The sequence below is a fragment of the Clupea harengus genome, chromosome 7 (genome assembly GCF_900700415.2).
Source record: "Clupea harengus chromosome 7, Ch_v2.0.2, whole genome shotgun sequence".
Classification (NCBI taxonomy): domain Eukaryota; kingdom Metazoa; phylum Chordata; class Actinopteri; order Clupeiformes; family Clupeidae; genus Clupea; species Clupea harengus.
In genome coordinates this window covers 23,169,063-23,185,963 of record NC_045158.1, presented here as the reverse complement: position 1 = coordinate 23,185,963, position 16,901 = coordinate 23,169,063, and the positions used below count along the sequence as shown (strand labels likewise).

At 47.0% G+C, this 16,901-nt stretch overlaps 1 protein-coding gene across 1 annotated transcript; it reads right to left on the bottom strand.

Moving 5' to 3' along the window:
- Positions 1-1,641: 1,641 nt before the first annotated feature.
- LOC105894577 (ras association domain-containing protein 2) lies at positions 1,642-12,515 on the bottom strand. Its single transcript, XM_031570880.2, has 9 exons — positions 12,341-12,515; positions 11,250-11,325; positions 10,279-10,430; positions 7,217-7,314; positions 6,930-7,072; positions 2,850-3,003; positions 2,471-2,592; positions 2,139-2,236; positions 1,642-1,941 (listed from the first exon to the last, which is right to left on the bottom strand). Exons 1-9 carry the CDS (start codon positions 12,391-12,393, stop codon positions 1,872-1,874), a joined length of 966 nt encoding a protein of 321 aa, XP_031426740.1. The 5' UTR covers positions 12,394-12,515; the 3' UTR covers positions 1,642-1,871.
- Between the last annotated feature and the right edge of the window lie 4,386 nt (positions 12,516-16,901).

Below are 16,901 nucleotides of genomic sequence, written 5' to 3'. Positions count from 1 at the left end.
GACGCCCAAGTGTTTGCCTGTGTCGATACAAGAGGATAAACCCATAAAAGTACACATGTTTACAGGTAATTTACATACATAGAACAACCTCTGCACCTGGTGCTCTCAACAGGGAAACACTTCCAATACAATGTGACATGAAGCCCCAACACTGATTAACAGTGTTCACTACTATAATAGTGCACAACTCATAGTGTTCACTCAGTCCCACCCGTGGTCACGAGAGCTCCACCCAGGGCACAGACGTCCCTGAGAGAGCTGACGGCAGTTTTACTTCTCAGTTCTGTCCATGGTCACAAGACTTCTGAGAGATTTCACAACAGTGTTCATTGAAGGGACAAGTGAAAGAGTCGAGTCTGGTCAGACGTGGCCTCAGAAGGAGGGTGAAGCGAGACTCTCCACACGACAGCAGACTGGGGACCAGGTGACCCGAGGGTCTGATGCGATCGCACTGGGAGGAAGCTGTATTATCTCAGGAGAACACGGCAAGGGTCACGTCCATCTTGTAGTATGCCTTGTCTGCAGTATGAGTGGCTTTTAATGGAGTGTGGCATTGTCTGTGTCCATCACTTGGGGGGATTAAAACATGTACTTCCGGGTCATGCAGAGGTCACGTTGCGAAGTGGGCTACTCTTCAGCAAGTGCAGTGGCCATGAGTCAGTCTCTGGTGCGATCCAGACGTCGTCCACTGCACGGCTACATACAGGGACAGAGTTCCTCAGGAGACGTCCAATGTCCACAGAGCTCGGACTGTCCACAGGAGGGGTGAGACAGAGGAGGGACACTCGACAGGACAGGTTCTCATTGTCTGAGCTGTCTGTCTGTCTCTGAGCTGTCTGTCTCTTAGCCAGTTCAATTCAATTAGGTCTCTGAGCCTCCAGGGTTTCTGAGCTGTCTGTCTCTCAGTACCCTGTCTGTCTGTCTGTCTGTCTGTCTGTCTGTCCACTCAGTGAGAACAGAGAAGAGAGGATCTGGCCCGTCTGCTCTCAGCTGGAGAGAGAAGGAAGGAAGGACGGAAGAGCAGAGGAAAGAGAAACGAGAGGGACGGGAGGATGAGGAGAATGAAGGGGTGAAGAGATGGAGGGATAGGAGGTAAAGGGGAAGAGGAGAGAGGGAAGAGAGGAAGGGTGAGAGAAGTGTGTGGGAGAGAGTGTGTGTGGGGGGGGGTGAGATGAAGGAGGAAGAAGAAGGGGGTCTGATGGCTCATATACACACGCTGCTTGTTCTTAGAGAGAGATGGAGAGCAAGAGGAGAGAGTGTGTCTGTGCGTGTGTGTGTATGTGAGAGAGACTGTGTGTGTGTGTGGGGGGGCGGGGGTGAGAGATGAAGGAGGAAGAAGAAGGGAGTCTGATGGCTCATATACACACGCTGCTTGTTCTTAGAGAGAGATGGAGAGCAAGAGGAGAGTGTGTGTGTGTGTGTGTGTGTGTGTGTGTGTGTGTGTGTGTGTGAGAGAGACTGTGTGTGTGTGTGGGGGGGCGGGGGTGAGAGATGAAGGAGGAAGAAGAAGGGAGTCTGATGGCTCATATACACACGCTGCTTGTTCTTAGAGAGAGATGGAGAGCAAGAGGAGAGTGTGTGTGTGTGTGTGGTGTGTGTGTGTGTGTGTGTGTGTGTGTGTGGTGTGTGTGTGTGTGTGTGTGTGTGAGAGACTGTGTGTGTGTGTGGGGGGCGGGGGGTGAGAGATGAAGGAGGAAGAAGAAGGGAGTCTGATGGCTCATATACACATGCTGCTTGTTCTTAGAGAGAGATGGAGAGCAAGAGGAGAGAGTGTGTCTGTGCGTGTGTGTGTATGTGAGAGAGACTGTGTGTGTGTGTGTGTGTGTGTGTAAGGGATGGTGGATGAAGAGGCCTGCAGGGGGTGATGGGGATCACATACAGGTGCTGCCCTCTGGAAGGCACTGCAGCTGTTTCTCAATGATGCAGCGGAGATAAGAGTACCTGCAGGATGGGAGAGAAAGAGAGAGGGAGAGAGAGAGAGGGAGGGGGAGAGAGAGGGAGAGAGGATAGATTGAGAGAGAGAGAGGGGGAGTTTAATTCAGTAAATGGCAGAAATCAGTGTGTGTGTGTGTGCACGTAAGTAGATGTGTGTGTGTGTGTGTGTGTGTGTGTGTGTGTGTGTGTGTGTGTATATATACCTGGTTCTTAATTTCTGCACTTCTCTGTCCTCCTCCTCCTTCAGTTTGGTGATGAAGCTCTTCAACACGGGCATCTCAAACTTGATGTACTGCGCCACCTGGTGGAGAGGAGAAACAGCAGTCAGCAGCAGCGACAACATCATAGAAATTATAGCATAACGGTCAGAATGAGAAATGATTCAAAACTGGACACCGGTCGAAGGGTGTGTGTGTGTGTGGGGGGGGGGGGGGGGGGGGGTAAGAGGAGAAATGGAAACTAGGTGGTACTAAAAACAGCGCACACACACACACACACACACACACACACACACACACACACACACACGACTCACATCGTAGGTGACTTCCTCGACCTGGTCTTGCTCCATGAGGAAGATTCGGCACACTTGTTCACAGGGACCCTGCAGTACTCGCAATATCATGGGATAGTCACTACGCTTCAGCTGTAGACGCTCTGGAACACACACAGACACACACACACACATTAGAAATACATGATTAATACACCATATTTCTTTCAGTCATTCATTCATACACATACACACACACACACACACACACACACACACTACATATATATTTCATACTACACCATATTCTCAAACTACTGCTTCTAGTCCAACACACACACACACACACACACACACACACACACACACACACACACACACACACACACACAGAGAGAGAGAGGACTGTGGGTGTACTGACCTCCACTGGTGTGTACCAGGTACAGAGCGAACTCGTCAGGACTGTTCTCAATCTTAAACTTGTTGAAGAGCACGCGCAGCACCTGCGGTGTGGTCATGCCGCTGTTGATGCGCACGTTTGTAACGGAGCCGTAGGCCGGAGTGAACACTGCCGTCTGAGAGAGGGAGACAGAATCACAGAATGAGACAGAGGAGGAGAGGGAGAGAGAATAAAGGAGAGAAAATGAGAGTGAGAGAGAGAATGAGAGCGAGAGAGAGATGAAGGGAGAGAGAGAAGGAAGAGGGAATAAAGGAGAGAAAATGAGAAGGAGAGAGAGATGAAGGGAGAGAGAGAAGGAGAGAGTGAGAGATGAAGGGAGAGGGAATAAAGGAGAGAAAATGAGAAAGAGAATGAGAAGGAGAGAGAGGAGAGAGATGAGAGGGAGAGAGAGAGAGAGTAAGACAGAATGACAGCATTAGATAGAGAATGAGAATGAGAGCGAGAGAGAGAATGAGAGCGAGAGAGAGAATGAGAGGGAGAGAGAGATGAAGGGAGAGAGAATGATAGGGAGGGAGAATAAAGGAGAGAGAATGAGAGCAAGAGAGAGAATGAGAGGGAGAATGAGAGAGAGAATGAGAGGGGGACAGAAAATAAAGGAGGGTAAGGAATGGGGTTCAGGGGTCTCAGAGAGACCTTGACCTTTGACCTCTCTATTATCTACTGTACAATAGGGGCCGTGCAACTGAAACAGCCATGTACCTTTTATTTGTTTTCTTTAAAAAATTCAAAAATTCAGTTTTCGCTTTTTGATTATCGGGTAGTGCGTGTAGATTGATGAGGGAAACATTTATTTAACTGATTTTAGCTTGAGGCTGCAACTTAACAAAAAAGTAAAGGGGTCTGAATACTTTCTGAATGGACTGTTTATGAAATGCAATGACCTTGGATGCTTTGACAACATTCCAAGCACAACATAGTTACTATGGCAACATAGATAATGTTGTAACCTTGTTGCCATAGTAAGTTTACAGGAGGGGTACTTTGCCTTGTGTGTGCAGCATATGTACTTGCTAAGCTATATAGCTTGTGTGTGTGCAGCATCTATACTTGCTAAGCTATATAGCTTGTGTGTGTGCAGCATATGTACTTGCTAAGCTATATAGCTGGTGTGTGTGCAGCATATGTACTTGCTAAGCTATATAGCTTGTGTGTGTGCAGCAAATGTACTTGATAAGCTATATAGCTTGTGTGCTTGCAGCAAATGTACTTGCTAAGCTATATAGCTTGTGTGTGTGCAGCATATGTACTTGCTAAGCTATATAGCTTGTGTGTGTGCAGTATCTATACTTGCTAAGCTATATAGCTTGTGTGTGTGCAGCATATGTACTTGCTAAGCTATATAGCTTGTGTGTGTGCAGCATATGTACTTGCTGAGCTATAAAGCTCGTGTGTGTGCAGCATATGTACTTGCTAAGCTATATAGCTTGTGTGTGTGCAGTATCTATACTTGCTAAGCTATATAGCTCGTGTGTGTGCAGCATATGTACTTGCTAAGCTATATAGCTTGTGTGTGTGCAGCATATGTACTTGCTAAGCTATATAGCTTGTGTGTGTGCAGCATATATACTTTGCTAAGCTATATAGCTTGTTGGTGGCAGTATCTATACTTGCTAAGCTATATAGCTTGTGTACGTGCAGCAAATGTACTTGCTAAGCTATATAGCTTGTGTGTGTGCAGCATATGTACTTGCTAAGCTATATAGCTTGTGTGTGTGCAGTATCTATACTTGCTAAGCTATATAGTTTGTGTGCGTGCAGCAAATGTACTTGATAAGCTATATACCTTGTGTGTGTGCAGCATATGTACTTGCTAAGCTATATAGCTCGTGTGCGTGCAGCATATGTACTTGCTAAGCTATATAGCTTGTGTGCGTGCAGCATATGTACTTGCTAAGCTATATAGCTTGTGTGTGTGCAGCATATGTACTTGCTAAGCTATATAGCTTGTGTGTGTGCAGCAAATGTACTTGCTAAGCTATATAGCTTGTGTGTGTGCAGCATATGTACTTGCTAAGCTATAAAGCTTGTGTGTGTGCAGCATATGTACTTGCTAAGCTATATAGCTTGTGTGTGTGCCAGTATCTATACTTGCCTAAGCTATATAGCTGGTGTGTGCGCAGTATCTATACTGCTAAGCTATATAGCTGGTGTGTGCGCAGTATCTATACTTGCTAAGCTATATAGCTTGTGTGTGTGCAGGCATCTACACTTTTGCTAAGCTATTATAGCTTGTGTGTGTGCAGTATCTATACTTGCTAAAGCTATATAGCTTGTGTGTGTGCAGCAAATGTACTTGATAAGCCTATATAGCTTGTGTTGTGTGCAGCATATGTACTTGCTAAGCTATATAGCTTGTGTGTGTGCAGCATCTATACTTGCTAAGCTATATAGCTTGTGTGTGTGCAGCATATATACTTGCTAAGCTATATAGCTTGTGTGTGTGCAGCATATGTACTTGCTAAGCTATATAGCTTGTGTGTGTGCAGTATCTATACTTGCTAAGCTATATAGCTTGTGTGTGTGCAGCATATGTACTTGCTAAGCTATATAGCTTGTGTGTGTGCAGCATATGTACTTGCTAAGCTATATAGCTTGTGTGTGTGCAGCATATGTACTTGCTAAGCTATATAGCTTGTGTGTGTGCAGCAAATGTACTTGCTAAGCTATATAGCTTGTGTGCGTGCAGCATATGTACTGGCTAAGCTATAAAGCTCGTGTGTGTGCAGCATATGTACTTGCTAAGCTATATAGCTTGTGTGTGTGCAGTATCTATACTTGCTAAGCTATATAGCTTGTGTGTGTGCAGCATATGTACTTGCTAAGCTATATAGCTTGTGTGTGTGCAGCATATGTACTTGCTAAGCTATATAGCTTGTGTGTGTGCAGCATATGTACTTGCTAAGCTATATAGCTTGTGTGTGTGCAGCATATGTACTTGCTAAGCTATATAGCTCGTGTGTGTGCAGTATCTATACTTGCTAAGCTATATAGCTTGTGTGCGTGCAGCATATGTACTTGCTAAGCTATATAGCTTGTGTGTGTGTGCAGCATATGTACTTGCTAAGCTGTATAGCTTGTGTGTGTGCAGCATCTATACTTGCTAAGCTATATAGCTTGTGTGCGTGCAGCATATGTACTTGCTAAGCTATATAGCTTGTGTGTGTGCAGCATCTATACTTGCTAAGCTATATAGCTTGTGTGTGTGCAGCATATATACTTGCTAAGCTATATAGCTTGTGTGTGTGCAGCATCTATACTTGCTAAGCTATATAGCTTGTGTGTGTGCAGCATATGTACTTGCTAAGCTATATAGCTTGTGTGCGTGCAGCAAATGTACTTGATAAGCTATATAGCTTGTGTGTGTGCAGCATATGTACTTGCTAAGCTATATAGCTTGTGTGTGTGCAGCATATGTACTTGCTAAGCTATATAGCTTGTGTGAGTGCAGCATATGTACTTGCTAAGCTATATAGCTTGTGTGCGTGCAGCATATGTACTTGCTAAGCTATATAGCTCGTGTACGTGCAGCATATGTACTTGCTAAGCTATATAGCTTGTGTGTGTGCAGCATATGTACTTGATAAGCTATATAGCTTGTGTGTGTGCAGTATCTATACTTGCTAAGCTATATAGCTTGTGTGCGTGCAGCATATGTACTTGCTAAGCTATATAGCTTGTGTGCTTGCAGTATCTATACTTGCTAAGCTATATAGCTTGTGTGCGTGCAGCATATGTACTTGCTAAGCTATATAGCTTGTGTGCGTGCAGCATATGTACTTGCTAAGCTATATAGCTTGTGTGTGTGCAGCATATGTACTTGCTAAGCTATATAGCTCGTGTGCGTGCAGCATATGTACTTGATAAGCTATATAGCTTGTGTGTATACTTGCTAAGCTATATAGCTTGTGTGTATACTTGCTAAGCTATATAGCTTGTGTGTGTGCAGCATATGTACTTGCTAAGCTATATAGCTTGTGTGTGTGCAGCATATGTACTTGCTAAGCTATATAGCTTGAAAAAGCCAGAATGTGGGAAACTCACTTTGTGATTATAAAAGTGTCCGTTAATGGAAAAGCGGTGGCGTCTGATGCGTCGCTGGTCGCTAGGCGACCGCCGGTTGGCCCGCCTCAGTACTCCGGCATCACTCTTGGTCCTGAGGAGCTGTGAGGAGGCGTCATACCCTTCTGGAATACATACACGCACGCACACACACACACACACACACACACACGCACATGCACACGCACACGCACACGCACACGCAAACACATCAGTAAAATATATTATTGCATCCTGTCAGACGGAAGAAGAAAAGTGGTCACACATACCATCCTCGTCATCCTCATCCTTCACCCCATTGTTCTCTGATTGGTCAGGTGGGGGTGTCACCTCAATGGGAGGCGGGGTCTGATTGGATCCTTCTTGGCTGTAGGAGGAGAAGACAGGAAGACGATGGTGATGACACGTCGACACTCTACTGACACATCAACAGCAGTACACACTCCACATAGGAGAAACCTCGGGCAACATCACGGCAGACAATCACTTCAGAGGACAGAACATCTCTCTGCCGATCCATACTGTCAGTAACACACTGATATGTGTGTCAGCAGGGAAGTGGGCTACGGCTCAGATATGACCCAGGACTGGTACAGAACCACTAGATCCACAGCAGTCCTTTTACTCCAGACTAATGGCTGCACATCACGCTTTGTTGGGTTAGGGTTTGGCTAAGTGGCTGGATGTCAGTAATAATGTGTGCAGTCGGGGGTCAGGGGGGCAATAAGGAGTTTCAGTACGAGTACATTCAGACTGGAAGCAGTGAAGTCTTTACTAATAAAGGAAAACTGTTGGAGAGGAGATGGCCAGTGTTTGGAGTATTTCCCTTTGTAGTACGTACACACACACACAAAACACACACACACACACACACACACACACACACACACACACACACACACACACACACACACACACACACACACACACACACACACGCAGACACACACACACACAGAGAAAGATAGACACACACATACACACACACCACTGAACACTGAATTATGTTCCTCTGGTCTTTATGCCTACAAGTAAATCAGGGAAAAATCCATTCAGCAGTCTTCCTGTTCTGGAGAGTTATGTTGGGACTGCTGTAGACCTCACACCCCGGACTCAGATAAAGGGGTTTGGACCTCACAACCTGGACACAGATAAAGGGGTTTGGACCTCACAACCTGGACCCAGATAAAGGGGTTTGGACATGGTGTCAGCAATCACACAGAACAAACCCAGGGGGAGTGACCATAAGCATGGGAACATCTCGCCCTCAGTTCACCCCCCAGGAGGGGAAGAAACAGCCACGGCGCTTTGGCCAGCAGGCCGTCAAAAGAATGCCTGCTCACATGCAGCGCCGCTACCGTGACAACCATGACCCAAACACAGAAACCGCTCTGTGTCTATCTGGACACAGCTCCGGGGATGATGAGGGTTACTCTAGGTTACAGTCTCCAGGGGAACGTCTCTGTGTGTGTGTGTGTGTGTGTGTGTGTGTGTGTGTGTGCAGGGGATTCTGGGGCCCTAGCTTGCCAATCTTGTGACAAGTCTGGCTGCAGACCAGTTTGGCTTTCAAACAGCTTGCCTTTTTTCCAACACACAGCATTCACAGCCCATCAAGAGTGGAGAAGGGTAGAGAGAGAGGGATGGATAGATGTGAGAGAGAGAGAGAGAGAGAGAGAGGGGTGGATAGATGGGGGAGAGAAAGAGAGAGAGGGATGGATGGGGGGGAGAGACGGAGAGGGAGAGAGAGAGAGAGAGGGATGGAAAGATGGGGAGAGAAAGAGAGAGAGGGATGGATGGGGGAGAGAAAGAGAGAGGGATGGATAGATGGGGGGAGAGAGAGAGATGGATAGATGGGGGAGAGGGAAAGAGAAGAGGGATGGATAGATGGGGGAGAGAGAGAGAGAGCGGGATAGATGGGGGGGAGAGACGGAGAGGGAGAGAGAGAGAGAGAGGGATGGAAAGATGGGGAGAGAAAGAGAGAGAGGGATGGAAGGGGGAGAGAAAGAGGGAGAGAGAGAGGGCTGAATAGATGGGAGAGAGAGAGATAGATGTGAGAGAGATGGATGGATAGACAGGGGAGTGGGAGAAGGCAGAAAGGCTCAAAGAAAGAGAGAAATGGAGAGAGAGAGAGAGAGAGAGAGAGAGAGAGAGAGAGAGAGAGAGAGAGAGGTGTAGGGAAATAAAGAGGAAGATACACACTTTTAAAGACACTTGTATTGGCACTTGCCTATGTAATAAATACATAAATAAATAAATAAATAACTAAAAGAACCAGCCTCACATGTAAAAGTAGGTTACACAAAGCCCCAGAGCCAAGAGAAAACATGAATATGGAGAGAAAGAGTGAGAGAGAGAGAAAAGTGAGACAGAGACATCTAACGACACAGCTGCAGAGCAACAGAGAGACTGACACACACACACACACACACACACACACACACACACACACACACACACACACACACACACACACACACACACACACACACACACACACACACACACACACACACACACACACAGGGATTGATGGTGTTGATTAACCCACAGGAGCTACAGAGCCAGTGGAATACAGATGTGATCTTCATCAGCCCCCAAAAACACACGCACACACACCAGCGTCAGACACACATACACTGACTAGCCCCAAATACACACACACACACACACCAGCCTCAGACACACATACACAGACTAGTCCCAAATACACACACACACACACAGCAGCCTCAGACACACGCACACACATACACAAACTAGCCACACACACAAGCATCAGACACACACAAGCATCAGACATACATTCCAAATCCAAAAAACAGACTCAAACACATGGCACACCAGCCTCAGTGATTTGATGTACGTCTCAAAATACAGTCAGCCCACACAACAGTGCAAAAGCCCCAAGCACACACCTTAGACCAAATAACACAAACACACACCAGCCCTGCACACACAAACACACACACACACACACACACACACACACACCGCACAGACACACACACACCAGTCCCAGACACATGCCGCACACACTCACACACACACGTCTCAGACATATGCCTCACACACACACACCAGCCACAAACACACAGCGCACACACACCAACCCCAAACATGTGGTACACTCATGACTGAGTGTGTGTGTGTGTCTTAATGCACTGTCTGGAATTAAGCGCAACACAATAGCCTCATTCACACTGAGAGGAAGCTACCGGATCTGTGCTATGAGCTTATGAGCATGACAGGAGACTGGGTGTGACAGTGTGTCCGCATTTAGTAACGGCGGCAGTGCTGGCGCTGTTTGATGAGGTCATGCATGAACTCTGACCTCTGCGCATCCAGGTTACAGCCCGAGTGCCAGGAAGTGGAGGACGGAGGAGGTCTGATTCGTTCGTGGTCATCCTGCATCTGCAGTCTGATTGGTCGCTTCAGGCCCCAGGAAATGTTGAGCAAACCCTCCACGATCAGCTCTCCCTCCTCCTAAAGGAAGAACACACACACACACACACACACACACACACAAGTGCACATAAACAATTACACACATACACCATAACAAAATATCCTTCCTCTTTGGAAAACAATGGTCATGCAGTAAATGTGTATGTTCATATTTACACACACACACACACACACACACACACACACGCATCCACACACACCTCCTTCCTCTTCAGAGAACAATAGAAGCACAGGTCAGGAGTTTATGAAGTTCCATACACAGGTGTACTCTCACACACATATTTAACCCCTTTTCTTACCATGAGAACAATGACTGTAAGCCACACACACACACACACACACAAACACACACAGCCCTGACTGTACACACACACGCAAACACACAGTCCTCACTGTACACACACACACAGTCATGACTGATTGCGTCAATAGCTTATTAACCCACTTAAAAAGGTAGAAACCATTTTATGGATCGGTTTATGGATCTCTAATGAATGTGTCTGACATACAGACATGACTGTGCCACACACACACACACACACACACACACACACACACACACACACACACACACACACACAACACACACACACACCACACACACACACACACACACACACACACACAATGCTACTTCCTTAGTGCTAATACTGAACTAATGAACAGACCACCAAGGAGGGGGGACCACACATTGTAGGCTTTCAGACAAGCACATAAAAACATGCATGCACACACACACACACACACACAGGAAGCCAGAAGCAGAAGACAAAGACCAAGAAGAGGAAGAGGAAGAGGAAGGGGAGGAAGAGGAGGAAATTACTTGTCTTCCTTTACCTCTCGGTGTCTGAGCTGGAGAGTCTTTCCCTCATAGTAGAGGTTGTAGGTCTTCAGATGGGATAAAATGGTTCTCCTTTAGTCACACACACACACACACACACACACACACACACAAAGGACATCATTAGATTGCTAATAAGGGTTATGAAAGTGTTGTATGTGCCCTGCTGTGGAGATGGCTGTGAAGGGATTGTGAAAAGGCCAACAGCACAAAGCTCATTAGGGTCCAGAGCCCCTAAACTACACCGCCCCCCCCCCCCCCCCCCCCGTCCCCGTCCCCCCGTCCCCCCATCCCCCTGTCCCCATCTTACATCGCCACCCCAGCTTCGCTCACACACAAATCAGACAGAGCTCCGGCAGTCAGTTCCGTAACCTCAGTAAAAGAACTGAAACCGCAACTCCAGCTCTGCTCAGACAGAAATAACCCAGACCAGAACGGGAACTCCCTTCCCTCAGCCAGTTCTGGAACCTTTCTACGATGCTGGGACCTCTCTAAGATACTGGGACCTCCTCTTGAGGTCTCTGCAGGACCGCATGCTCAGGCAAGGATGCAGAACAGTATTTCTATTGGCATGGTTCCCCTGGTATCATACTGTGTGTGTGGATGTGCGGTTTGAGCACAGAGCTTAAGCCCCTAAAATGAGCTCATCTCAGGCAGGTCCCTGGGGACAGGGCTATTCTGGAGCTCTCTCTCTGTGTGTGTGTGTGTGTGTGTGTGTGTGTGTGTGTGTGTGGGGGTCCCTGGGGACAGGGCTTCTCTGGAGCTTGGGGCCTCCATCTGGCAGCATGAAGATTATCCTGCTCTCTGCTACCTGTCCCTGTGTGTGTGTGTGTGTGTGTGTGTGTGTGTGTGTGTGTGTGTGTGTGTGTGTGTGTGTGTGTGTGTCCATCTCTATCATGGTTTGTTTGGGCTGAACTGAAAATAATGTTTCATGTCTGGGCACAAATCTGTGATTAAACAGCTCTTAGTGGAGATTACCATACAATGTGTCTGTGTGTGCGTGCGTGTGTGTGTGTGTGTGTATAGAGACAAAGAGACATGTGTGAAAGAGAGATATGGTGTGTCTGTGTGTGTGTTTGTGACGTACTTGCTGATGAACTTGTTCTCTCCGACCTGCACGCCATTCTGGCTGTCATCCATTCTACTTCATCCAGCACCTCATGGACCAGGCCGGTAGAGAGGGGGGGGAGAAACAGGGGGGTTGAGGATGAACCTAAAAAAGAAAAGCAAAAAAAAGAGGTTTCATATATTTAATATTAAGCAGTCGAATTTCCAACTGGACCTAGTATCGGCAGAACACCAGATGTTTGCCTTTTAATGACGTGTTTTTTTTTTCCCCGCTTCACTTCACATGGACACATGTTTGTGTGTGTGAGTGTGTAATTAAACATAACTGTTATACTTAACTCTGGGTTTAATTGATACTATAATCATACCTTTTGTATGTATTTTTGTATGTTTTTTCCCCCTGTTATCAGTTTGGAATTAAACAGAAGAGAGAGGAGAATGATAGAGAGATAGAGAGAGAGTAAGTGATAAACTGATTTAAAAAAAGAGAGAATATGAGTAGGAATGAGGAGAGGGGCATTTGAGAGAGAGAAAGAAAGAAAGAAAGAAAGAAAGAAAGAAAGAGAGAGAGAGAGAGAGAGAGAGAGAGAGAATGAGGGAGGGAGGCAGAGGGAGAGAGAGGAGAGGGAAAAGAGGGAAATAATGAGGGGTAATGTGAAATAGGAGCAGGAACAGGAGCAGGGATGGGGAGGAGGGGTGAGGAGAGAGAACATGCAGAAGGAAGAGGAGAGAGAGAGAGAGAGAAAGAGAAGAAAGACAGGGGGAAGAGGAGGACGAAAGAGGAGAAGGGGGCTGCAGACAGAGAGGAAGAGTGATGGCCTTCACCTGACATGACAGATCCCTCTGGGACAGGAAGCAGTAGGAGAGAAACACATAGAGAGATGGGGGAGGAAGAGAGAGAGAGAGGGGGGAGAGTGAGAGAGGGGGAGAGAGAGTGGTTGTTGTTGTTAATATCCTACTCCCTTGATGATGATTATTTAGTACATTTAGTACATCCAACCCAAATGCTTTGGCAATACTGTAGAACGTTATGGTCATGCCAATAAAGCTTCGGTTGAATTTGAGAGGGGGGTAAGGGAATGAGAGAGAGAAGGGGGGGGAGGGAGTTAGGAGTGAGGGAGAGAGAGGAAGAGATAGGGAGAGGAGGAGAGGGAGTGAGGGAATGAGAGAGAGAGAGAAAGAAAGAGAGGAAGAGATAGGGAAAGGGGGGGAAGGAGTAAGGGAATGAAAGAGGGAGGGTGAAGGAAGAGGGAGAGAGAGAGGGAGGGAGGAGTGGGTTAGTCAGTAAGAGTCAGGCGGAAGTGTGGGAGAGAGAGGGAGAGAGAGAGAGAGAGAAAGAGAGAGAGAGAGGGGAGTGAGAGAGAGAGGGGAAGTGTGGGACATCACTGGAGAAATGAGAAACCAAATGAGGAAAGCAGGGAGGAGGAAGAGAGAGAAAGTCTGAAAAGAACAAAATCACCAAGAGAAAACAACAAAGAGACAAGAGATAGATTCACAGACAGAGAGTGTGTGTGTGTGTATATGAGAGAGATAGATTCACAGAGTGTGTGTGTATGTGTGTGTATGTGAGAGAGAGAGATTCAGAGAGTGTGTGTGTGTGTGTGTGTGTATGTGAGAGAGAGAGAGAGAGAGAGAGAGAGAGAGAGAGAAGGGAGTAAGTGTGCGTGCGAGAGTGTGTGTGTGTGTGAGTGCGAGCGTAAGTCTGGGTAAGACGGAATGCACAGTCACATGGGAGACATGGGGGAGAAAGAGAAAGAGGGAGGGAAAAGAGGAAGTGAGTTAAAGCACGCAGCACTGCACTACAGCTGCTGAACAGACCATGTGTGTGTGTGTGTGTGTGTGTGTGTGTGTGTGTGTGTGTGTGTGTGTGTGTGTGTGTGTGATAATTACAGACATGAGGTTGGGCAAAGGCGGGGGGTGGGGGGAGCACACGTCAGCACTTCCCTGGCATGACAGAAACACACACACCCCAACCATCCTAACAGTCCCATACACATCCAGCACACACTATCTACCCTCTCTGCTCCCCCATTCTACACACACACACACACCGCCCCACAGAGAGAGAGAGCAGGAGAGTGACCCTGTTTAAAATACAGAACGGGGACAGGTGCAGTTCTTCAATGGCACCTCTCTCTCTCACACAGACCCCCCCCCCCCCAAACACACACACACACACAATAACAGACATGAATAAACACACGCACACAGATATGAATGAACATGAGTCAACACACACACACACACACACAAACACACACACAGCTGGCCTGGAAGGGAAGCAGGCAATGGTTGGCTGTGGGCCAGTTTGTGAAAAAGAGGTTGTTTGTGTGTGTGTTTCTGAGACTGAAGAGAACAGGTGCTCAGACTACCAGCAGTGATGGCACACACCACCCACTACACAGGTCTTAGAACGGTTCTCGTGTCCACTAACACACAAATACACTCTTTCAGGGGCACAAGAACCCGGTTCTCAATCGGTCGGTCTATCCGTCTATCCAGCATCCAACCATCCATCACTCACTCACTCACACTTTCATTCCTTTAACGTATTCCTTTATTTCTTTGAATTTCTTCAATTTTATTTTCCATCTATTTACCTCGAATGAGAAGCCCTTTGGTGCAGCTCGTGTTGTTTTAAAATGTGCCTCACAAATATAGTGATGTGACATGACCTGCTACTCTCACTCTCACAGGGTAGACGGTCTTTGAGGGAGGGGTTAAACACACGAACACCAACACACACATTTTCTCCTTAAGGAAATCATGCAGTGAACCCAATGAACTCAAGTGAAGTGACTCTTCTAAAAAGACAGGATGAGCTCATGACCAAGAGACTGATTCAGTCATGGCTGATCAAACAGATGACAAGGGAACAATCCATCATTTACCTTACCACAATCTTTTCTTCCCTCTTCTGACACTCCACCTCTCTCTCCCTATTTACTTTCTGCCCGCTCTCTCTCTCTCTCTCTCTCACACACACACACTCTCATGAAGTCACTCTTTTTTCTCTTTCCTCTTTCACTCACCCAGCAGAGTCCAGTGTTAATCAGAGGAGCCAAAGGTGATGCTGGTAAATCACCTGGAGTGAAAGGTGATGGGAGTCTGCTGGTAAATCACCTGGAGTGAAAGGGTGATGAGTCTGCTGATGGCCCCGTGGATTTCGGGCACGGAGGGACTCGTGTTCATGCGTCTGGCCCAGGAAAGTGTCTGGGAGCGGGGAGAGGTTTTGTGGAAGTGCCCCCTCAAATATTCCCCTCTTCCCTTTTCAGACGTGAGCAGCGAAAACACACACACACACACACATACACACACACACACACACTCACTTCAGGCTTAGTGCACGCTTCCTCAAAGCTAGCGTGTGCGTTTACTGAAACACTAGAGCTGTCATTTGTTCTCTCTCTCTTCTGCATTTTCATATGAATCACTGCTACCTCCTTCTCTCTCTCTCTCTCCCTCTCTCTCTCTCTTTTTATCTCTTCTCCATTGTCCCATCTCTGTCTGTCTCACACACACAGAGTATACACTTGCATGTATGGCGAAATATAAGAGAACACACACACACACACACACACACACACACACACACACACACACACACACCAAAAGGGGGCCAGTGGAAAAGTGGGTCCTTAAAAGCTCTCTAGTGATCTTTCTGCGGACACACATGCACACACACACACACAGACAGACAGACCGAACCCTCTCGAACTCCCCAACCCCCATAACGATCCTCACACAGATTCCCCACTCTCACTCCACAGCCTTCACTGTGCACACACACACACACACACACACACACAGACGCATTTATAAGAACAGCCATCAATGTATTCAGTTATCCGATGTGTTTCTATACGTTTGACTAATCATTGCATAATGTGCCATGAGTCCGTGTGTGTGTGTGTGTGTGTGTGTGTGTGTGTGTGTGTGTGTGTGTTGTGTGTGTGTGTGTGTGTGTGTGTGTGTGTGTGTTTGGTACATGGGTTCGTGAGTGTATGTGTGTCGGTGGGGTGCATGGATCTGTGTCTGTGTGTGTGTGTGTGTGTGGGCATGACCACTAAGGAAGTAGCGCCCCTCCCCTGATCACAGGACAGAGTCAGTGCTTTCAATCAGAGCACAATAAATATTCACCACCGGCCAGGAACACAGCACACACACATACCACTCCATGAATATTTCATCAGCTATACATAGCCAGGTCATGCATGTAGACCCATGCATACACACACACCCATGCATACACACTCACACACCAAGATAACCCAGCTATGAACACACACACCCATGCATGCACACACCAAGGTAACCCAGCTATGAACACACACACACACATATACAGATAGCATTCATGTCCACACACACAAACACACCACACACACACAATGATATGAAACCTTAATCTTCCACATGGGGTGGATGTCTTTGGCGTCATGCTCACATAAGGCCAGCTGACTTAGAGGTCATAAGAGATTGATGAGATGGTTAAATTCATTAGTCACACACACTCATTATCACCCCTAAGCGGCCTTGAGGACACACACACACAAGCTTTTAGTTAAAGATCTTGCAAA